At 37.8% G+C, this 25,401-nt stretch overlaps 1 protein-coding gene across 2 annotated transcripts; it reads right to left on the bottom strand.

Moving 5' to 3' along the window:
- Positions 1-912: 912 nt before the first annotated feature.
- LOC109150851 (vacuolar protein sorting-associated protein 8 homolog) lies at positions 913-24,334 on the bottom strand. 2 transcript variants are annotated; one of them, XM_019298822.1, is made up of 20 exons: positions 24,254-24,334; positions 20,467-22,031; positions 19,888-20,190; positions 19,559-19,792; positions 19,304-19,424; positions 19,046-19,203; positions 16,535-17,168; positions 16,092-16,156; positions 10,846-10,947; positions 10,535-10,677; positions 10,273-10,328; positions 5,230-5,885; positions 4,906-5,096; positions 4,485-4,791; positions 3,643-3,912; positions 3,442-3,551; positions 2,388-2,721; positions 1,721-2,122; positions 1,360-1,591; positions 913-1,260 (listed from the first exon to the last, which is right to left on the bottom strand). In XM_019298822.1, exons 2-20 carry the CDS (start codon positions 21,928-21,930, stop codon positions 1,235-1,237), a joined length of 5,808 nt encoding a protein of 1,935 aa, XP_019154367.1. In that variant the 5' UTR covers positions 21,931-22,031; positions 24,254-24,334; the 3' UTR covers positions 913-1,234. The 2 variants fall into 2 exon arrangements, with proteins under 2 accessions (XP_019154367.1, XP_019154368.1); XM_019298823.1 differs by lacking the exon at positions 24,254-24,334 and having other exon boundaries at positions 20,467-20,988; positions 21,276-21,440.
- Positions 24,335-25,401: the final 1,067 nt, after the last annotated feature.

Genomic DNA, 25,401 nt, shown 5'->3' with positions numbered 1-25,401 from the left:
TTTAGGAGAGGAAGTATCGGAGTAGTGTCACACTTAAGTTTGTTATTTTGGTTCAAATTTATGAAGAAAGTTTATTTAATCAAATAAGTATATATGCACTACAATTTACTAAACACTGACAACATGTAGACAAATTATGTAGACAAATATATAATTTGTCCACAATAGCCTAAGTGATGTGTTTTTTTTTTTTTTTTTAATAATGATAAACTTTCAACAACATTCTAACTCTATGTAACTTCCGACATTACATTACATGTATTCTTAATATCAAACTCAATTCATGTTAAAGTTAGATGTGAAATTAGTTACTAAACCGGCGCAATGGTTTGAATCTCTCTTCACAAGAGCCGAGAAGAATGAGGGTAATGGAAAATACAAGCATACTCTTATGAACAAAAATATATATTTTTCTAATTAATAAGAAATGTCGCATTAACATAAAGTAAAAAAAAAAAAAAAAAAAAAAAATAGGAAACAAATTAATGATCAAATAAAAACTTCTTTTGTGAAAATCAACATTATACATACAATATCTACTACACGAATGCACACAAATTGTTTCAAAATAGATTGTGTGTCTGAAATATTAGATTGTGTGCATTCGTGTAAAAGATTATGTTCATTTATATACAAATTCATGGGAGAGGGGTCCTAATTAGTACATCACCCAATATAAGAATGTGATTTTGGCAAGCAAATAAGGCTTTAGCTTATGCTTACCACTCCATTTAAGAATTAAGAGATGCGCAAGGGTGGCAAGGGGCCTACAAATGACAAATCTCAATTCTCAAGTGTATGCTGAAACCCAAATCGTGTGGCTTACAATCCAATCCATTATTTACACTCGGAGTCGGAGGGGTCCCCAGTTTTGGGGATAACTATCATCACTTGAATAACAACTCATACTAAAAACTAAAACTACAACTTTCAATCCAACGCAATCGTATTACTAAATATATCCATGTATAATGTATTGTCCGCTACATTTTCCTCTTTGCCAAGCAACTCTCTGCCCTCAACATTTTTTTGTAATTACAACAGCACAGGCAAAATTGTTTCATAAAATTTACAACCTATATATATTCTGGAAGCTATTTACAGATTAATAGAATGAAAGAAATTAAGAAACATCACATCTATTTTCAATTTCCGTCTCTGCAAAATGTTCCTTAGATTGTGATTACTTGTCAGCTACTCGGTTTGCATTTCCAGTTTTCAGTCAGTCAGTCAATTAACGCTTAACAATCTTCTCCTTGCCTGGGAAGTGGGAAGAGAACAAGTTTATGGGGATGCATCAGACACAAACCAATAATAAACTACATATATCAGAAATCAGAAGAAGCACGACTGGCTTACCAAATATATTTGATTTCAGGGGGAACCTTATTGCTGATCCCTTCACTTTTATGTCCCTCAACTGTCTGTTCCTGCTTGGTTTTTCCACTTTCGATGAGCTTTCTCCTGTTTGGAATTCTATCCTTTTGTTTACCTTTTCGTGGTAAAGAGCAGGCGGTGCTAGCCTCAACTTAGGCATTTGTTCTACATGTGCCGGCCTTTGCTCTTTCTGAAGATGACTCAACAGCTCAAACTGTTACACCCAAGGTTAATCTTGTGAGTGCTTACTCTCAGTACATTAGCAACACAGGGGAGAGAGAGAGAGAGGGGAAGCAAGGTAATAGAAGCAACAGAAGATAAACATAATTTAAAGAGTACCCACCCTTGAAACAGGGTGGTGTCCGAAGGAGATGTCAAGAAAATCATTATCATGTAGATGTAAAGCATTTGCGTGCCCGTGTCCTTGCTGAGATTTCGAAGTCTTGCTCACTAATCCATTCTCTGATGACATGGATTTGCTTCTTGACCTCTGAGAATTCTTTCTAGGCATACAAATTGGACATCCAACCGATGAACCTTTCGAGGACGTACCATTTTCTGGAAGTTCACAGTGCAGATGCATTGCATGACCACAACTGAAAATTTGAATACTAGAACTTCTGGATAGAAGGCAATTGCAAACACAACATGTAAGGCTCCGAGGGGCATAACCATGAGAAGCCCCCCTCTTGAGTAAGCTCATGGTATAGTATGTATCATCCTCAATCAAGGATTTGGCAGTGTCCTGAAATAGCAATGCCAACTACTCAGTCTGAAGCATTCGGAGCATTTCCAAGAATGAAATTATCTAAACTAGTTATTTGTTTGAAATAGAAGATATCACTGATAAATAGACCAGGTAATTTATTAATGCAACTATGAGACAGAACTTAACCACTCTTCGCCAGTTTTTTGGGGCACAATGGTTGCTGGTCTTTAGTTAAGATTGCAGTGTGATGTAATTGAATAATTGGAGGGACAAAATGACAAAATCAGACAAGGAGACTAACCAAAATTCTTCTTTCAAAATCGTAGGTTCCAAGCATCCCCATGATGGTAAGTTTAAAATCTCCAAATTCCTGGCTACCATTTTCAGAAAGCAGTTTTAACATGATTGTTGGTAAGCGAACATATCCAATCATTCCCTCAACAATCTCTTTAATAAAGAATGAGAGCAATCTCCTAAGAACTTCAGCATTCGGATGGGACTTTGAGACTTTCCACTTGATTCTGCAAGCCCCTTCATCCTTTAGATTTCCCATTGAATTGACTGAAATTCCAACACTCTTATCTCCCTCATATTCCACTTTATCATTAAATGAATCTATTAAAGGTTCACAAAACCTGTAAAAAAGCTAATGTATTTGTTACCTTTTAAAATGAAAAAGTAAACAAGAGTAATAAAGAAATAAGTTTGTCTAATGATAAATTGGTCAATGAACAATTCTGAGATTGAAGACCAAAATTCTATTTCCAACTTAGGATAAAAGTCATCAAATTGGAAGCATAAAAAATGAAATTGATATAAGGCTAGTTTAAGTGCTCTTACTAATTACTATTTGAAAAGGGGAGTTTCAGCTAGTCTGCAAGAAAAAGAAGTTTTTAATCTCAACCCCAAGAGTAACCAAGAGTTGGGCTCCATGGGCAATAGTCCAATCAGTGTGCTAGTCACTTGAAAATGTGTTCAAAAAATATTAAAAGCTAATATACAGCATCCCAAAATATACCATACATCTAGAAAGCAAGACCCACCAAATGTGAACTCAGGAAACTGGTTCATGCAATCATGTTTCAAATACTCCAAACATTGCGTCCTATATTTTTATTTTTGTAACCTTATTTGTTATTTGATGTGTGTTCAACACAACGATACACATTTACAGCTCAAAGACATGAATGTCCTCTTATCCAGGCATAAGCAGGACACCAATTTAAGTCTTAAACAAATTCATAAATTGTTGAACTCTTAATGACCTAATAAATTAGCTATCTTTATTATGTACATATTAAGGCTATAATTCTCTTTTGTATTCCATATAACTTTTGTTAAAAGTGATGACTTACGAATCAAGCAACTCGAACCAAAGGCATTCAGACTCGTAAGGATCAAGCCTGGGGCTATTCCGCTGGCACAGCGAGATAGAGCAGTGCACCATTTCGAGTATGTCATTGACCTGTCACAAATTATGCAAATCAAGTATAGAGAACAATCATGACAAACCTAAATATAGCAACAGAAAAAAGGATGTCTGAGAGAAAGTAGACCTCTTTTGTCTCTAAAAGATTATTAAAATGCTTCAAACAAGCACCACAAAGCTCCTTCTCAATGGATGCATCAAGTAGAATGAACTTATCATTAAGGGTAGAAAGTAACAGGGAAAGTGCACTTCCAACGTCGCCAACCCTTTCATACAAGAAAGCGGCTGCATCTGTAATGCCATGTTCCAGGCACAAGCGTAAACAGTGTTCCACCCTATAACTTTCAAGACTCTCCAAGAATTTGCAAACTGAGTTACGTTCATACTGACACAAAAGCTGCAAAAAATTTTGCACCAATGACGAATTAGATTACTTTTTTTTTTGGTTGAGAAGATATTCATTAAGAGGCACAAAGAGATAAGACTAAATTACTTTTAAGAGATTTTTTAACATCCACAGAAATCAAGTAAGAAGAACAGAGATTATTCAGCTCAATGAGTTGAACTTGAATTTTTTGTGAGAGCACTAATGAAAAAAAAAAACATTGTAAAATGGGTAGACAAATGATAGATCATTTAAGGCAAAGATCTGCAGCATGGATGGTGTTGGTGTTGCAGAAGCTTGCAAAGTGCTGCAGGAAAACATAAGTGAAGGAGACAACAATCTTACCAAGGCAAAATCTATTTGTTCTATTCAATAATCCTAACATGTTTCCTCATTCAGATCAGGTTGATTGATATATGTTACCAAAAGGAGCACTTTCTGAGAATATTTATCATTAAAAGTATCCAGGCACTCATAGAACAGATAACAAATTGTCCTTGATTAAGAAATTACAAAAGACAACAAAATGCCTTGATTAAGAAAGAAAGCCTAAGTGAATGACAGCAGAATAATTAAGAAATCACCTCAAGATATAACTCCATCATTTCGTCAGTCACATGAACTGGATAGTTTTGCATAACTTTTGGAAAGTTAGACAGAGTTTCCAGGTAGGCTTGAATCTTTAGTGACTGATGCATTCCCTTTCTTAGAGAAGGAAATTCTAAAACATTTTCATTTCTCATGGAAGAAAATTTGAGGCTACCACTTGATTGAACCTCAATGAGTGTCTTTAGGTAAAGAAAGAGGCTTTTTGGATGAGAGCGTAGCTCAGACAAAATGTGTTGGAATTTTTCTCCAAAATGGCTAATAACCATAAAGAAAGTATCTTCCCTGCAGATAAAAAATCATTTACAGATTATCAAAATGAGATTTACAAGTAGTTGAGCTTGCACACAATGCATAAATCAATATCTGCATGGATATTAAAAGTTTCAAAGGCATTACCGGCTTAATTTGACCAGATCAGGAATTCGAGAGATGACTGCAGACCGGAAAGCATCAGAATCTTTGTTGCCCAGTTGTTGCAGCATGTCATGAATAAATGAGAAGGCATGAATTGGCTCATCAACATCTTTTATATAACTATCCAAAGCAGCAAGATACTGATGTCTGATAGAATGAATTAAGCCGCAAACCTAAATAAATAAGAAATATCTTCTCCTAAATAAAGTATAATTGAGAAAACAAGTGAAAAACACAGAGAAGAAAGAGGAAAAAAACATGTATAATATGATAGTGTTTTATTAAGCATGAATGTGAGTGTGGCACCTGTTGAAACTGAACCTTCTCACATAAATGTAACAAGTAAGGAGCATCCCATTCATGCTCTGGCAATACTTCAAGAAGTGTAACAAGTTGTTTTTGTCTTCTCTTTGAGGTTTCAGCATTCTCAGATGCATTATCTGAGGAATCAGTCTCTGAAGTCAAGTATTCAAGAATCCGACTTAGGGTACTTTTTGAGACTTGAGCCCTTTCACAAGAAACATAGTAAGCAATGAAGTCCAAAATATGATCTCTCTCTCTCTTTGAAGGCCAGATATCAATGGATCTATCATCATCACTGCTACAAGAGTTGCTACTTTGGAAGAAACTTGCATCAAGAATTGCAGCTAAGACATCTACTAGTTCTTGGACCAAGTTTTGACTGTCAGGCAAACCATTTACTTCAGCTGATTCAGTGTATGAATTGGCTGAATCATCAGAAATATGGTCCAATTGTGGAACATCTTCTACAAATGCATATTGCAGAATATCTAATGTAGCTTCAGTATCCAGCTGTAATAGATAAAGCAGGTTTGGATGTGGCCCATTGGCTGGAAAGCTTGAAATTGCCAATGAATTCGGCAAGCAAGAGTCTTCTAACAGAAATTGCACAAGCTCTTTTCTAAGAGATGGCAGGATTTTAGTAGAGAGAGTTCCATGCCCTGCAAAACATAAATAGTTTAACACTCTTTCTTACCACTCAATTTTTTATGTTGGAGTGAGTTGGACACCCCAAAACCTAGTAGGAAGGTGTAAGAACTAAGTACAAGTTCTACAACTTCTTTGTAACATTCGTCAGCTTGTCTTCAAGAACATGAGGTTCCTGCTTTAAGTTTACAATCCAGTTGTTATCTGTTAAAAGCTAGAAAGGGTTCTTGTATATACATCTAACTTCAAGTTACAAGTCTATATATAGGTCTACAAGAGTAAACAATAATAAATAAAGAAACTACTCATCTCCCCAAGGCTTTAATTACTAAGGCTTGTGAGTTGCCCATTTAATTACTAAGGCTAGTGAGCTGCCCAAGACTTTTAATATTCCAACACTCCCCCTCAAGCTGGAGCGTATAAATCAAAAGCTCCCAGCTTGCTACAAATGTATTCAATCCTAGGTCCACGGAGAGATTTGGTGAGAACATCAGCAAGTTGATCATTTGACCCAACAAATGTGGTAACAATGTCTCCGGATGCGACCTTCTCTCGTATAAAGTGGCAATCAACCTCAATATGTTTAGTCCTTTCATGGTAGATAGGATTAGACGCAATGTGGAGCGCTGCTTGATTATCACAAATTAATTTCATAGGACCATGCTTATAGAAATTGAGTTCTGTAAGAAGTTGTTTAACCCAAATTAGCTCACATATTCCAAGTGCCATTGCTCGGTATTCAGCTTCTACGCTTGAGCGTGCAACCACATCTTGTTTCTTACTTTTCCAAGAGACAAGATTACCTCCAAATAGAATACAATATCCTGATGTTGATCTCCTATCCCAAGGACATCCAGCCCAATCTGCATCTGTATAGCCAACAATTTCTGTATGTCCATGATCTTTATAGAGCAACCCTGTACCTGGAGACCTTTTCACATATCTCAATATTCTGACGACTGCATCCCAATGACTTTGACATGGCTCTTGCAAAAATTGACTAACTACACTAACAGCAAAGGAGATGTCTGGTCGAGTGATAGTCAAGTACAATAGCTTGCCAATTAATCTCCGATACTTACTTGGATTGGATAGGAGCTCCCCCTGTCTTGGAAGAAGTTTGACATTTGGATCCATGGGTGTGTCAACTGGTTTGCAATTTGTCATTCCTGTTTCTTCAAGAATATCCAAAACATATTTTCGTTGAGACACATAGATACCTTGTTTGGATTGAGCAACTTCAATACCAAGAAAATACTTCAATTTTCCAAGATCCTTTGTCTCGAAATGTTGAAACAAATGTTTCTTAAGCTGATTTATTCCTTCACTATCATTCCCTGTAATGACAATATCATCAACATAAACCACAAGATATATACTTTTTCCAAGTAGATGTTTATAGAAAACAGAATGGTCAGCCTTGCTTTGAATCATGCCAAATTGTTGGATCACATCTCTAAATCTCCCAAACCAGGCACGTGGAGATTGCTTCAACCCATAGAGAGAGCGCTTAAGACGACAAACAAGATTAGCTCCTGTCTTAGCCACAAATCCAGGTGGCTGCTCCATATACACTTCTTCATTCAGATCCCCATGTAAGAAGGCATTCTTTATATCCAACTGATACAGTGGCCAGTGATGGTTGGCTGCCATTGAGAGTAAGAGGCGGATAGAAGTGATCTTGGCCACCGGTGAGAAGGTATCCGTGTAGTCAATGCCAAAAACCTGTGTGTATCCTTTAGCCACAAGTCGAGCTTTGAGTCTATCAATTTGTCCATCTGGACCAACCTTCACATTATACACCCATCTACAACCAACCACAGTTTTACCAGGAGGTAAAGGTACTAACTCCCAAGTCCCGGAAGAATGTAGTGCTTTCATTTCATCAACCATTGCTTGAGTCCACCCTGGATTAGTTAATGCCTCCTTGACATTGTTTGGAACAAAAGCAGTTGACAAACTAGCAATGAAGGCACAATATGATGGAGACATACATTTTTGTGAAAGGAAATTATAGATAGGGTAAGGATTTCGAGTGGATCTTTTACCTACCCGACTGGCAATGGGAGAGTCTGTCGTGGTGTTTTGGGCAGCATCATTGGGTAACAATGATGTAGAACATGACTCAACTGGATGTCTATCCTCTTGGGAATCTTGACGATTGCGTCGTTGGTAGGTGTACAACAACGGAGGAATATGTCCTTCCTCTTGAATGGTTGGTGTTGGAATAGTTCTTTCAGGAATAGGTATGGTCCTTTCAGGAACAGTGGGAGATATAGGTTCTGAGAAAGTAGGAACAGGGAGAATTTCTATGATTTCAATGGGTTCCTCTAGGAAATTAGACTCAACGGAGGTGGAAGAGAAAAAAGGTGTTGTTTCAAAAAAGGTAACATCAGAAGCGGTATAAAACCGATGTGTTCTAGGACAGTAACACTTAAAGCCTTTTTGGAGGCGAGAATACCCAAGGAAAACACATTTTATTGCCTTGGCATCAAGTTTATCACGCCCTGGAGAAGTATTATGAACAAAGCAAGTACACCCAAAGATTCGCAATGGAAGCTTATGGAGAGGTTCCTGTGGACATAAGATATGAAGAGGAATTTTTCCTTGCAAAACAGAGGAAGGCATCCGATTTATGAGATAGCAAGAGTGAAGTATAGCATGCCCCCAAAAATTCTTAGGTACCTTGTTATGAATAAGCAAAGTACGAGCTGTTTCAACAAGATGACGAATTTTTCGTTCAGCAACTCCATTCTGTTGAGGAGTTCTAGCACATGATGATTCATGAAGTATTCCATTTGAGGAAAAGAAAGAAGTGAAAGGGTCAGAAAAATATTCTCTTGCATTATCACTGCGTAAGATTTTGAGAGATGCCCCAAATTGATTCACAATTTCATTGTAGAATTTTTGAAACACATCAAATAATTCAAAACGGTTCTTCATTAGAAAAACCCAAGTGCATCGAGAGAAATCATCAATGAAGACAACAAAATATGAGAAACCCAAAGTGGATGAAACTCGACACGGTCCCCAAACATCAGAGTGAACTAAAGAAAATGGGGTATTGACCCTCTTATTCACTCTACTAGGATATGAAGCTCTTGAGTGCTTCCCAAGCTGACATGATTTACACTCTATGGTTTTTAAATTCGACAATCCAGGAACCAGTTGTTTTAATTTATTGAGGTCAGGATGTCCTAAACGACAATGGTTAAGAAGGGGTGAAATAGAAGCCGAGCAAGCTGTTTTGGTATTGGCGGAACATGAAAGATGGTATAGACCTCGTGATTCATATCCTACACCAATTGTCCCTTTTGTTTGACGGTTCTGAATAACCACCGAATCAGAAGAAAAGGTGACAAGGCAATTAAGTGAGTGAGTAAGTTGATTAACTGAAATCAAATTGAAATGGCAACCAGGAATGTAAAGGACATTGGATAAAGACAAAGAATGAATGGTGACTTTTCCAATTCCTATAGCTTTTCCTTTTGATCCATCACCAAATGTGACATCGGGAAGAGAATCTGAGAACTCAATATTAGAGAAAAATGAGAGATTACCAGAAATGTGATCAGTGGCTCCAGAATCAAGAATCCAAGATGAATCAGATTTTAATGCAAGAGCAGTATGAGACAAGTTGGTCCTGGCAACTTTCAGCATGTTGTTTAAACTTTCATGTTTTGCCATAGCTTTCAGAAAAATATGAGAAAATCACCATATAATCGCAGACAAGGGACGAACTGATTTGGAAAATTTTGTCAGAAAAGGGATGATGAACAGTCACCATTGTTCATCGGCTGTAGGTGTTTGAGAGAAATTTCAGGCCCCAAAAAAGAGGCTCTGATACCATGTTAAAAGCTAGAAAGGGTTCTTGTATATACATCTAACTTCAAGTTACAAGTCTATATATAGGTCTACAAGAGTAAACAATAATAAATAAAGAAACTACTCATCTCCCCAAGGCTTTAATTACTAAGGCTTGTGAGTTGCCCATTTAATTACTAAGGCTAGTGAGCTGCCCAAGACTTTTAATATTCCAACATTATCCATGCACATGTGTGCACACACAAGCACAAGAAATGATTAGTGGACTCTCTATTATCCCTAAAACAGCTAGTATTGACAATCCTGAAGAATTTGATGTAGTAACCAGTAATTCTGATCAGTTACTACTACCTGGCATTTGCTAAAGCAGTGCCACATAGGCAGAGGATCCTTAGTTACTGCTTTTCAAATATATACAGCTAGCAAGCGAGAATGCATTTTCCACGTACATGGAAATTAATCAAGTCTTAGTCATTTTGACATGCATCAATAACCAAATTAGGAGAAACAGATTCAACAAGAGCCAAGAATAAATTAATTTCAAAATTTGGCAATCTAGATGGCTTGGTGCCTTACCAGGAGGAAAAGCAAGACCCTGGAAACAGTATTTCAGGTAAACAAGCATCTTGTACCTGTTACATTAAAGTAACACATGATTATTCCTAAGAAACAACCATCATAAAATCATATCTGAAGCCTGAACTAGTATTCTGATAAAAATTACTTCCAGATGACAAATGTACTAAGACGGAAGCAGAGGGAAATAGGGAATAGGAGTTAAGCATGCATAAACTATGAGAAGTTTCAATACTAAATGAAAAATCCATGAAACCACTACCCAAATGGCGCAGCAGTCTCTCCTTTGCTATTTCTTATAATTGAAAAAAGCTCCTCTAGGGGTGCCTTGAAATCACCAAGACCTTTGTTGAACAAGTATATTAGTGCTCCATACAACATGTGTTCCCTGCATATGCGAACAACCTATAGACCAGACTACAGAGATTAGGAACTAGAAAAAAATATCAAGGAAAATTACAGGACAAAAGGATTGAGCATAAATATTTCTTGAATAATATTACAAAAAATATGTTTAATGATTCATTACAAAACAAGAACAGCGCAAGGGTAAAAGGCTAAACTCAATACTACCTGATTGAAATCCAATGATGAAATATCCATGTGGAGAACACATTGTTCAACTCGCTGCAACCAACCTTTGTTGCTGTAATGTTCCACTAGCACTTGCATAATCTTCAGAACAAACAAAAACCACTTATGGATAAATTACAGAGTATAAGATTTTACTAACAATGCATGTCATAGTACATAAATATCTAGTTAGAGGGATGATAATTTGCAGCATGTTCTCTTAATACTAATAACTCCATATAAAAACTAATAGTCTGATTGTTTTGTTCTATTCTTAAACATTTACAGTTAGTTACCACTTTTTAGTCTTCTGAAAGAATAACTATAATGTGGTAAAACCTGTGAAAGTGTGAAGGGTTTCATCTATTTCTCGACATAGAACTGTACAGATTACAATAATTTATACTGAAAACTAGCTATAACCTAATGGGCCCACTGTAACGGGCCTAGGGTTTCAACACTCCCCCTCAAGCTGGAGAGTATAGATCATAAGCTCCCAGTTTGTTACAAATATATTCAACTCTAGGAGCTCTAAGGGATTTCGTCAAGATATCAGCTAACTGATCTGCAGAATTAACAAAGCTAGTTTTAATACACCCTGACACAATCTTCTCTCTAATGAAGTGACAGTCAACCTCAATGTGTTTAGTCCTCTCATGATAAACAGGATTTGACGCGATGTGTAGAGCTGCTTGATTGTCACATATCAACGTCATTTGGGCAACATTGCCACATTGCAATTCTTGTAGTAGGTGTTTAAGCCACATAAGCTCACATGTGGCAAGCGCCATGGCTCGATATTCTGCTTCAGCACTGGACCTAGCAACCACATCCTGCTTCTTACTTTTCCAAGATATGAGATTACCTCCAATGAGAATACAATAACCTGAAGTAGAGCGTCTGTCAAACGGGCAACCAGCCCAATCTGCATCACAATACCCAACAACTTGTGAATGTCCTCTATCTTCGTATACTAAGCCTTGTCCTGGTGCTCTCTTGATATACCTTAGAACACGAACAGCAGCATCCCAATGAGAATCACAAGGTGTCTCAAGAAACTGACTCAACACACTAACTGCGAAGGAGATATCCGATCGTGTGATCGTGAGATAATTCAGTTTTCCAATCAATCTCCTATATCGCTCTCGGTCAGGCAATGGCTCCCCCTGTCCTGGTAGGAGTTTAACATTCGGATCCATTGGATTATCAACCGGTCTACTGTCCAGCATGCCAGTTTCTTCTAAGATATCCAAGGCATACTTCCTTTGAGAAATAACAACACCACTGCTAGATTGAGCCACTTCAATTCCAAGAAAGTATTTTAGCTTACCCAAATCCTTAGTCTGGAACCGACTAAAGAGATACTCCTTCAACTGAAATATGCCCTCTTGATCACTCCCTGTAATAACAATGTCATCCACATATACTACAAGGTATATGCATTTCTCATTAAAATGACGATAGAAAACAGAATGATCAACTGCACTTCTTGTCATACCAAACTCACACACCACAGAACTAAACCTTCCAAACCAAGCTCGTGGAGATTGCTTTAAACCATATAAAGAACGGCGAAGTTTACATACCATACCAGACTCCCCCTGAGCAACAAACCCAGGTGGTTGCTCCATATAAACCTCCTCGTGAAGATCACCATGAAGAAAGGCATTCTTGATATCCAGCTGGCGTAAGTCCCAATGATGAATGGCTGCCAAAGACAAAAGTAAACAAACTAAAGCAATTTTAGCAACCGGGGAAAAAGTATCAGTATAATCCAAACCAAAAATCTGAGTATAGCCTTTTGCCACCAGACGAGCCTTAAGACGATCAATTGCGCCATCAGGGCCCACTTTCACCGTATAAATCCATCTACAACCAACCACAGTTTTACCAGGAGGAAGAGGAACCAACTCCCACGTGCCACTAGACTGGAGGGCCTCCATTTCTGTTAACATGGCTTGACGCCAACCTGGATCCGAGAGAGCCTCACGAGTGGATTTGGGTATAGACACAGAAGATAGGTGAGAAAGAAATGCAAAGTAAGGGGACGAGACACGGTGATAACTCAGAAAGGTATATATAGGATGGGGGTTACGAGTAGAACGTGTACCTTTTCGAACAGCAATAGGTGCCTCAGTGAGATCAGTGTCAGATTGCAGTGGAAGTGGTGGAACCGCAGCCGGAGGATCGGACAGTACTAGCAAGTCACTAGGGACCTCAGGAACTGCAGGGCGAGGACGCCGGTGATAAACCTGAAGGGGCGGGTTAAGAGGAGTCAGTTGAGCTGGAGGAACAGTGGACTGGACAAGAGGAAGTGGACCAAGATAAGGTATGGAGAGCACCTCAGAGACAGGGATCGTGTCTCCTGATGAGGACTGGAAAAATGGTGTGGACTCAATAAAGGTGACATCTGCGGATACAAAGTGACGCTTTAGTGCTGGAGAATAACACCTATAACCCTTTTGGACACGGGAATAACCCAAAAAGACACACTTGACTGCTTTAGGATCTAATTTGGATCGACCTGGAGTCATGTCATGAACAAAACAAACACACCCAAAAACACGAGGTTGAATAGGGAAAGGATCAACAGAAGGACACACAATGGAATATGGGGTGTCATTGTTAAGAGCAGAAGATGGCATGCGATTGATCAGGTAACAAGCAGTAAGGATAGCATCAGCCCAGAATTGAGAATGAACATGGGAGTGTAACAACATAGTACGGGCAATTTCTACTAGATGTCTATTCTTACGCTCAGCCACCCCATTCTGCTGAGGTGTGTAAACACATGACTTTGATGCAATATACCACGAGATGTCATATATGACTGAAAAGGATGAGAGAGATATTCTTTAGCATTATCACTACGCAAAACACGAATGAGTTTGCCAAATTGAGTTTGTATTTCAGCACAAAAAGTTTGAAAAATCTGAAACAATTCAGAACGATCTTTCATAAGGAAAACCCAAGTGCACCTTGAATAATCATCAATAAAGGTTATGAAATAACGAAAACCCAAAATAGAGTTGACACGACAAGGACCCCATATATCTGAATGAACTAAATCAAAGAGGGAGGCAGCCCGATTATTGACTCTTCTCGGAAAAGACTGACGTGATTGCTTTCCAAGATGACACGACTCACAATCAAAAGACTCAATAGACAGACCTGAGACCATCCGTTTTAGTTTAGAGAGACTAGGATGACCCAAACGACTATGAATAAGTAAAGGAGATTCTGTAGAGGCAGAAGCAGCAACATCACCACCCCGCATGTAATAGAGGCCCTGTGACTCATTGCCGGTGCCAATCACCCTCCCCGTACTGCGATCCTGCACAACAACCGAATCAGCACAAAAGGTTATGGAACAATTGAGAGTACGGGTAATTTTACTCACAGAGATAAGGTTGAAGGGACTGTTAGGGACATATAAAACAGACTCCAAGGAAAAAGACGATATAGGGGAAGCCTGACCAACACCAATTGCTGGTGTTTGATGACCATTAGCTAAGGTGACCATGGGTAAAGTCTTAGACTTAGACACATTATGCAAAAGAGAAAGGTTACCGGAAATATGATCTGAAGCACCTGAGTCCAATATCCAAGAGTTTGGAGTATTGGCGTGTGAAAGACAAACCAAAGAGGAAGTACCAGCATTAGGTGTGGAAGATTCAAGGCGGGATGCTGCTTTAAGTTGGAGATACTCTTCATATTCCCTAGAGGTCATCTCAACTGGGGTAGAGGTTGGCTCATGAGTCTAACTCTCGGATGCAGCAGCCTGGGCCAGATTAACAGAACGGGGAGGCCGACCATGTAACTTCCAACAACGATCTTTGGTATGACCATCTTTGTGGCAGTATTCACACCGAGGACGTTTGCCACGACGACCACCACCACCACTAGATGGTCCAGAAGGTCCTCTATCCACAGCCCGAGTAGCTAGAACTGATGACTCTCCAATAGGTTCAATTGAGGGAGTTGAGGCAATACGAAGCAGTCTGGCAGCAGCGTCAGTGTAGGTAGGCACACTAGGACTGGATAAAATCTGATCACGAATGTGAACCTGGTCAGGCCGAAGGGTAGCCAAGGTCATCACCATAAAGAACTTATCATACTGCTTCATATGACTTTCTGACGTCTCCTAATATGGAAGTAAATTATGATACTCCTGCTGTAAAGCTTCCATCCGACCCAAGAAATCCTGTGTACTCATATTAGCAGTGGAACGGAAATTAAGCATATTAGATACAAGGGAATATAACCTTTGGATATCATTAGTATACAATGACTAAGCTTTATTCCACACATCATAACAAGTGTCATAAGACTTGTAAATAAGATATAATTTAGGGTCAATGGATTGCCACAACATATTGCACAATAACGCGTCTGACTTCTCCCAATCTGATTTCTTCGATTCTTCAATTTCCCCAACCTTTTTGGTTAGATGATCAGACATCCCCTGGCCTTTGAACCAGAGTGTCACAGAAGCGGCCCACGAAGTGTAGTTTTCACTCCCAACCAATTTGTCCATAGTAATGGTGGGATAAGAGGTAAAGGAAGCCATAGAGATTACCCAAAAAGAAAAACACACTGTCTGTTTCTCTCTGACCGGCGGTGACCGGCGGCGGCGGGCGGTGGCGAGGAAAACAGTCAACACTCCCGGAAGCGTCTCGTCGAGACGAGTCCAATGGTGGTGACGGCGTCTCGATCGGAGATCGGAGGAGAGAGTTATGGCCGGAAAACAGCGGCGGTTCCCGGCGACGGCGCGTGGCGGCGCGTGCGGCGGCGGACGGCGACCGGACTCTGGGCACAGACTCGCGACGAAGCTCCGGTGAGGCCTGTGGTCTCGGTTTGGGAGAAGAACCACCAGGCAGAGGTCGGAGAGAGAAGATCAGTCGCGGCGGCAGTGAAACTCCGGTGGCGGCGGCGGCGCGGCGGCGGGGAAGAGAGGGGAAAAACTATCTAGGGTTTAGGCTCTGATACCATGTGAAAGTGTGAAGGGTTTCATCTATTTCTCGACATAGAACTGTACAGATTACAATAATTTATACTGAAAACTAGCTATAACCTAATGGGCCCACTGTAACGGGCCTAGGGTTTCAACAAAACCCATGGGAGCAAAAGAGAACATAGTGGAAAACTCAATGCTGGGCATTCTGAAGTAATATGCATCTCAACTGTCTCCAACAATATGCAAAAGGACGATAAAGTTGGGGTGAGATTGAGATTGATGGAGTTACCTCTGGTGGCAGGGAACCGAGCATATCTTTCAATATGTAAGGCTCCAAAAGCTCCAAGAATGTATCTACACAAGGAAAGGAGAGGTTGATATGTAGTAATGTATGGCATCAAATGAAATATCACTGTTTGTTGCATAATCTAATATAATGCCGACATCTCACTGGAAAGATTACATTTGAAACAATGTTTTTTGAGTTACTTAGGTTCCATAAAACCTAAATTGCATGGCTGGTCATTAACAGACCCTCAAATCCTCAATCCAGCCTTTTATCAAAAAGCAGAGAGAGAGAGACGGACATCACATGCCAACGGCAAGAACAGTACAGGCATTAGGAATTATCTTACCAGATGTTCACTAAACTTAAAAGTTAAAACATATATATAGTAGTGTGGGTTTCCCAATTCCAAGCAGAAGTAGAGAATTAGACAGTGAGGGAGTTACCTTGTTGTTTTTCATTATCAAATCTTTTCCATATTTCATCAAAGAGGACATCAGTTCTCTTGATATGGAGACAGAATTCAACAGCAACACCACCAACCCGTGCATACTGCTCCTTAATTTCAGGATGCATAAGATGGCTTCTATCATTTGACTCATCTGAATGGCACAACTTCCCACTTTGGTTGCTGAATGCTACAGATAAGTATGAAAATACCTCTTCTACATATGACAATAGTAACTCAACAAGATATGGCATAACAGTCTTCTGAACATCACTTAAATTTCTAGGGAGGTCAATTACACCATGTGCTTGACCATCATAAAGTGTCATTGCCATGTTCAGTGCACCCATCCAGTCACCTGCTTTTCGCAAAACTTCTATGCGTTCCTTCCAAGGGAGGAGGCGGGAGACAACAAGCTGCAATGTTCCTAGAATGTATACATTGGCCCCCCTAACAGCTATACAGTTGTGATGAGCTTTCTCAGGGTTCCCATGGGCATTACTAAAGTATGTATGATATGAAATGACATCATCTCCACGAGGCCCATCTGTAGAGAAACTTGTCTGGTGGATCAAATTTCCATCTTTTTCAAACAAACAGAGCTGTCCAGTTGACGTGAGAATTACCAACATCTGTACTGTAACTGTGTCAGTATAAGTTGTAACAAGCACATAACAACAATGAAAATTGTGGAATGAGAAACTTAGATTCCAGAAACATTATGACAATTATCATTGTGGCATGGGGAAATTAGGGCCTATTAAGTAAAAAAAATTCTCCAGTGTTCTACAGAACTAGAAAGTAGAAAAACAGAAAACAGCAAACAGAATTTTTCATTTCAAATTGAACTGTTTTCTTTAGAAAACAAAAAATGGAAAACAATTGTTTTCAACTTAACAGAAGAATTTGGACAAATTATATTTTAATATTTTCCTTCAGTAAATAAAAGCAATTTTCATGTTTTCCAAAACTGCAAAAACAGACATAAAGCATCAAACTCATGGCTACCACCCCTATGCATGACCACCATCAGTACCACTGCCGTCCACTTCCATCCACTACTACCATTCATACCACCCCAACCATCAATTATCCACACATCTCTACTTACTATCATCAATCATCAAACATCTCTATCCTCAATTTATCCACCACCATCGCTGACCACTACAGCCCACTACACACCAACCATTAAAATAGTCTAATAGTGAACAACATGAACTTTAACTGTACTCAACTCAAAACCCAACACAATTAATTTACCACAAAATGAGAGTAATTTTCAACTTCCTTTTTATAGTGACTTTTAGGTTACCCAAAATTTTTGATATCCAAAATAATTTATAACGGAGTAATTTTGAATTGTGTCATGATCAGAGTTGAAAGTAACTATCTGAATTTAAAACTTGACCTCAAATTGTTTGAATATTACAAAATTCAAACCCATATATGGCATCAGAAACTCAACAAAATATAGATACATGCTTACTTAACCACCTTAATTTGGAGCTTATGTGCATCAAGAAACAGACCCTATGCCAAACAGTAATAATATAGAAAGGCTTTTCTTTCCTCATTCGCAAGAAGCTTTAGAGTGAGAGTTGTCAGAAAAAGTGTTGTTTCATAAAGACATTAGCTGGCCAAACAAACACTATACTACAACCTAAAACCTAAACTTTATTTTCAAATCAGTTATATATTGACTATTGGCGTATTGGGAACTTAAAAGATTTTAGTATTCAAAATAATTATGGCGTGCCATGACCCAAATTGAATGAACAACCTGAACACAATATCTAAAATTTTAAATCTAACCCAAAATTCATTCACCCCAAATTTCAAACATTATTTCTAATTTGTTTTCTAGTTTACCTTTTGGGCCACTAGAAAAATTTGTAAATTACCTATTATTAGCTCTCCGATGCCGGGGCTTTGATTCCTGGGTTTTCATAAGTTCTTAGGGATTTTGCAAGTTGGTAGAAATCAAAATCTGAGAAGAAATCTATGCTATTTACCCAGAATCATTAGGGATAGTTTTGGTTATTTCCTATAGATTTAGTTATTAATTAGCATCCTAGTTATCTTTGTTTCCTCTCCTCTTTCTATCCATTGCCTGTTTTGGTAAAAAAAAAATACGCCCTAGCCCATAGCTCCTTTGCAACTTATTCACCCCAAAAGGATCATACATACTACTTTCTGGAGTTTCCGCCTATGTCACTTTCATAACTATAGATGTCCAAAACAAGAAACTGAAAGGTTGGAAATCTTTAAAAAGAGAAAAATAATATCCCAACTTCTATTCGTCTCATTTTGAGGATTGTTTTCTCTCAAATCAGGCACTTTAAGATTTAACTAGAAATAGAGTACTATGTATATCTCAACAGATTCATCTCATTTTGAAGACTGTTTTCTATCAAATCAGGCACTTTAAGATTTAACTAGAAATAGAGTACTACGTATATTTCTTCAATGGAAAATAAAAAGATAATTGCAACTTGCAAGGACCAACCTGATCATCCAACCATGCCACTCCAACTGCTGAATTATCCAGGATCCACTCCCAGAGAACTTTTAGGTCTGACTTTACCAACTTAGCAACTTGAATTTTATGATCCCATGCAATTGCAAGCAGTGAAACTTTATGTGATGATTCAACAGGCACATTTTCTGTCAATGTTCAAAAGAATTTTTTAAAAAGGGTGCTATCTTAAATCTCTAGCACTTCTAATTTCTAAAGTATGATTGGTCAACCAAATAAGTTCAATACCATTTGAAGAATTGTGCATCCCAGGCACACATTTCCAAGCCGCATAGGGCATGCAACCCTCCCTAACACCATCTGGCCTGGGAAGTTGAGCATAAACCTCTACATTAGGACTCACTTTAGCCTACACAAAATACAAGATAAAATGAATAGTGAGCAGGAAACACCATCAAGTTCAATGAATTATTACAGAGAATGAAGGATGGAGGTGGATGAAAAAGGTAATTCAATGGTCATACAATCTTCTAGAATTCATACCACTAGAGCAGACTGATGTGTGACAAATACGACCACTCCTTCCTCACTCAGAGAAGATCCATCAAAGAGTTTCCACCCAGTATCTCCACCAACCATGCCCCCCATCATACTACCGACACTGCCACCAGACACTGAATTGCTGTCTAGAGAAGGTGTTAGAGCAGTTCCAAGACTATCACCAGAGAGTAATGGAGAAGCACAGACTACGGTGCTTGTTGTTTCATCTAGCAGCTTCTGTTTCAAACCAATCAAGTAATTTATCTAACATCAGGGTTAGGAACATTTTAAATTAGTACCATGTACAAAAAGCAGTAAGAACAAAACATTACCATGGATTTAGAAAATGAAATCCTATTGAGCCAGGGAACTATTGAAAAGCGAATCAATTTGACTATGCCCTTACTATCTCCACTGATCACATTAAACTGACGAGAATCCTGACCCAGAAAAAAGAGGTGAACTACGGGAGCTTTATGTTCAGTCACAACTTTAGCTGCAGAGGCCCTTTGCACATCCCACACCGTATATTGCCCATCACCATATCCTGCAAAGAGTAAGTCCCCTTGATGATTAAAGCACAAGGAAGTTACGGGGATATGAGCCCTCTCCCCATGTAAACTCAGCATCAACATCTGAAACATATATACATTCACCTTTTAGTACTAATAATGAAACCAGTATCAATAAGATCATTTTAAGTGGTTAAACAATACATAGGATATATTCAAGTTAAGTGATGAAAACTCAAGCTTTGAAAGAAACAAAGTTTTGGCATTGTTGAATCATATAAGTCCATGATCAGTTCGAAACTGAACAAGACACAAAAGAACTCTATTGTTTGCTGCAAATTTACTATTCAAGTAAATTAAGACAGAATACAAAACAAAAAACAGATGTCCAAATCACACCTTTGCATCCATGTTGTCAACTTGATGAGGTGTATATTTGCTGGGCACAATGATAACCAGTCCTTTTGACATTCCAACTGCTATGTAGTTGAGATGAACTGTCAAAACCTGTGGGGAACCATGATCTTGCCTGAAAGTTGGTGTGGAGAAGTTGTGAGTAAGAGTATTTTCAGCACTAATGTCAAAGTAACCCAAGGCAGTAGATCCTCTACGAACTCCCTCAAGCCTCATAGGTTGGGCAGCAGCACCCTCTTCCCAATGCATTCCTGCAAATGTCTGCTTCTTTTCAAGTTCTTCAGCTAATTCAATAGGTCTTAAGGAAGGCAGGGATTTCTTTTCTGTCTTTATACTATCCCTCTTACCATCCTCTTGCATTACTTGCTCTTCCAAAATATCTGCAGCTTCATTCTTAGAACTGTTATCCTCTCCTCCTGAAAGAACCTCATGATTCCCAGTATCAGGTACCACATTCTCCAGTTCCATTTCAGGAACTGTTGGGCTTATCTCCTTGTCAAAACTGACTTCACAGCCAGAAACAGAGGAAGGGAGAATATCCTCTACTGTGGTGATGGTTTCATCATGAACGGTATTGTCTTCATTTGCTGGACCGTTATCATATTTTCTCTCCAGTAACTCTAATTGTACAGAATTCCCATCAATGCTGGTTTCAACTGGGCTAGTGGAGGAAGATTGGCCGGAATTACCTACCTTAGATACTAAATCATCATCATCATCATTATCAGCATCCGCCTTAGCCAAAACTCCACTTGTTTCGCTCAAACTCATATCTGGCAACGAAAGTTCCCCACTTGAATCTGCCTGGTCAGTTCTTTGCAATTTATGGGATTGGAAATTATCCAATATATTAGAGCTGCCATCAATCTCAGGGGTAAATATATCTTCAGTGGCCACTAAGCCCTCAACAGCGCCAGCACTGCTAGAGGAGGCAACCTCGGCATCACTGGCGGCTGAAGAAGCCAAGTCTTGGCCGTGCTTGAAAACCTTTCGCACAGTTGCAGAGCTGGAGCCGGCTCTCCTAATGGCGGCAGCGTGAGGCGTTGGAATGGAGCGCGACGCAGCAGCTGCAGCTGCCAGAGCAGCCCCGGGCTTGGCGTTTGATCTGATAACCCCAGAGAGAAACGGAGGCAAAGAAGAGAAATCATCGGACTTTATTCGACTAATAATTGAAACAGACGGATTCAATTCCGAAGAGAGCGACTGCGAATGCGTTAATCTTAGGGCTTCGGAAGAAGGAGAAACTGAACTGCCGTCGGATTGTTCCTGGCGTCTAACCGAAGTGGACGGAGAAGGAGGAGGAGAAGGCGAAGCAGAAGAAGAGGAGGAGTGGTTGAGTAGAATTTCGTCGACAGTTCGATGAGGGATAAAGCGATCGTCATCGTCGTCGTCGGAGAAGGTGTGGGCATGTGAATGGAGGATGGAGTCGAGATCGAGCTCCATCATCATAGGCTACACAGTACAGACAGCAATTCGGTCCGGTTGATGTTAGACCGTCCTGCTAGATGGGTGTGCCCAGCAAATTTTTATTGCAGAACATTGTTGTGTTCCTGTGGATAAAAAAAATACAATTTTAGGTAAATATGATAAGGCTAAACACAAACACGATACGTAATGGGTTAAAATTTTTAATTGAATACGAACATAATTAATAATATAAGTTGACACAATATACACATACACATCCAATAAGAAGAAGTATACAGGCAAACAAATTCCCGCCTAAATGAACGGCGCCGTTTAGAGCATATAGGTATACGGGTTCTGCCGATGCTATTAAATTACCGTCCAAACTTAAATTTAAAAACGGTAGTAACCATAGTATTGATATTTTTTACTGCCAGTGTAAATGTGAAAGGAAAGAGTATTAATTGCAGCCCTAGATTAATTGCCGCAACACTTTTGTTTAATCTAGGGCTGCTGTTTAAAATATAGAATCGACAACACCATTTAATACTCTGGGAATTAATGTACGTTCAGAACTCTTGCACTATCTACCAACTAAAGCCTATAAAATACAGGTATAATTATCGAATACAAACAATAGCAAATCCAGAAATTTCTTTGAGGTTTAGAGTTCTCTTCCAGAATGGGTGTGTACGTTCTTGCTCGTCAAGGTAAAGGTAAGAGGTACATGTCATTCTACATTATTCTGCATAAACAAGTATTTTTTTCAATTTGTATATATCAAAATAAAAACCAATGCTATGTTTTCTGCTATGTAGCAACTTTGTAGAACAAAAGGTTTATGGTGTCAAAATTTCTTTGTCATTACAAAAGTTTTATACTTACAAGACTAGCTTGCACCCATACATGTCAAAATTCAACCATGAAACATTATTGAAAGAATTAAATTTAGAAAAGTTTCCATGGCACATGTACAGTCTAAGGCCCTTTCCCAACCTACCATGTAATGAGGAAGAGCTTATTTGTAAGATTTTTTTCTTTGAGTTTTTTGTTTACTTACTCTATTTGATTGGTATGTATTCTTTTATTTACTTTTTGGTTTATTATAATAGAGATTGAATAGATGTGATTGGTTGTGTTGTTAAGATATATTCTCAAAGTTTCAAAAAACTTTGATCATTAAGTTTGCACTTTGTTCATGCTCTATTTGTTGCATGAAACACTTTGGAGAACATTTGGTGGGTATTTTTGAAAAACAATTGTGGTTGTGAGCTTACTTAACACAATGTAGCTCACATAGGAATTGTGAGCTGAAAAATTGATTTTTTTTGTTTCACATATGAATGCATAAATTTGTGTTCTATTTCTAATTTACTATAAAGTATGTCTTATAGTAAATAGTACCTAAGTTTTTTTTTATATTCTTTTTGTAGTATTTTGATTTTTTTGCAGGTATCAATCTATGTCAGAGAATTTTCTGAACAATGAAAGAAGGTTGAAGTTTATCCTTATCCTATAAAGAAAAGCAGACTGCCTAGAATGAAGACCACAAGATGTACCAAATAATCGTGAACTGTTAACTTTGTAGTTTAAGGACATCTAGACTATGTAAGTCCTATGGAAATGATTCCAAAAGTGTTTAGTGTAGATTGTACCAGATTAGAGGATGTCCGTACTTCAAATCACTATGAAATTGAGCACATTGTGGTCTAAGTATGAATATGACTTACATAGCATTTTGTGGTACATAAACTTATTGATTAAGTAGTAACATTACTACTTAATACACACAGAAAACTACACACTAACTCTAAGAAATTCACTGATAATACTAGCAAAAAACAAAATGAATAACTTAGTCACAGAAAAGTACACACTAACTCACATAATCAAATAGAAAAGTACACACTAACTCTTAATCTTTTCTCAATATTAGTAAAAGATATCTACAGTTTAGGATTTTACAGGGATGTTATTGCTAAATACATGAATATTAGAAATAAAATAATGTACTTTTAGTATTCAAATAATGTATTTTAGTATATTAAAAATGTGTCTTTTATTTATGGTCCAGATAGCTATGTGAACCGTGGTCCATGTAATAATGATTGGTAATTCAGAGACTCATAGTTCTTCGAACACAATAGTATACTACTACCATAGAGATTACCCATTTCAGAAACCAAAACCATTCAACTCAAACACTATAACGTATAAGGAAAACTAAAATGATAGCATGTAAAAAATAAATAAAGATTGGCAGATCGGCCAATTAAACCAACAAATTGAAATAATTTTGTAGCAAATATGGGTTTAAAACGGCGAATTCCGCCAATATACTAACAGATACCAAAAAATTACTAACCTCAGAATACCATTCATAGTCAAAATTGTTCTGCATGTGCTTTCGAATGAATGATTTCAGAAGATTCATACTGTAATGGGACTTAAACAAAATATAGAACTGCATTATAAACAGTTAGGGTCTATCTATTAAAATTATTAAGATTTGTATGATAGAATAGAAATTAATTGAAAGATATACTATACAACTTACCTTTGCTGCAAGATTCAACCTAGAATTTTAACTAGACTGCTCCAATCTACAAACTAAAATGGTAGATTCAAAGTGACGAAATAGAAAGCGCAGCGAAGAAGAAGAACGAGCTGAGTGAACAAACTGGAAATGGATTAAGAGTTTGAAGAAGGCAAAGAGTACAATAAGGGGGCTGTGAGGCTATTTTAGTCACTTTGATGCTATTAATATATTAATATAATGGAATAAGGGTCAAATAGGCCATCGAACTGCACCCGATAAAACAATTAGGTCACTGAACTTAAAAAACCAACAATTAGGTCCCTAAACTAATCAATTTCAAACAATTTTTTCAATTTGAAAGTTTCCAACAGGTCAACAGGTCATCCTTCCAAATTAATTATTTTTTAAAATTTAAATATTAAAAATTAATTAGTTTTAAATTAAACTAAAAAAAAAAAAAAAACAAAAAAAATGGTTCCGGCCGGAGACGGTAGTCTTCGGCTGGATTCCAATTTTTTTTTTAATAGTTTAATTTAAAAATAATTAATTTTTAATATTTATTTTTTAAAAAAATAATTAATTTGGAAGATGACCTGTTGACCTGTTGGAAACCTTCAAATTGGAATAATTGTTTGAAATTGATTAGTTTAGGGACCTAATTGTTGATTTTTTAGGTTCAGTGGCCTAATTGTTTTATCATGTGCAGTTCGATGGCATATTTGACCCTTATTCCTAATATAATTAGTGGACTAATAAGACATTCTTTCTTAGTATAATTTCATTAACATTAATCTATTTTAATTGTTGTATTTAATTTAAGCAAAAAAAATTAATAAATTATTCTCTATGTTAGTATTCAAATAATAACTTTACTTAATAGTGTATAAGTCTTATCCGTAGATCGAGACAATTACTAAAATTTTAAGAGTTAGTAATTTGAGTGGTTTGAAGATTTTGATTTGCAATAAAGGTCA

Source organism: Ipomoea nil, unplaced genomic scaffold, assembly GCF_001879475.1.
Source record: "Ipomoea nil cultivar Tokyo-kokei standard unplaced genomic scaffold, Asagao_1.1 scaffold2280, whole genome shotgun sequence".
Lineage (NCBI taxonomy): Eukaryota > Viridiplantae > Streptophyta > Magnoliopsida > Solanales > Convolvulaceae > Ipomoea > Ipomoea nil.
Note: the sequence above shows the minus strand (reverse complement) of the source record. Positions and strands in the feature narration are given on the sequence as shown.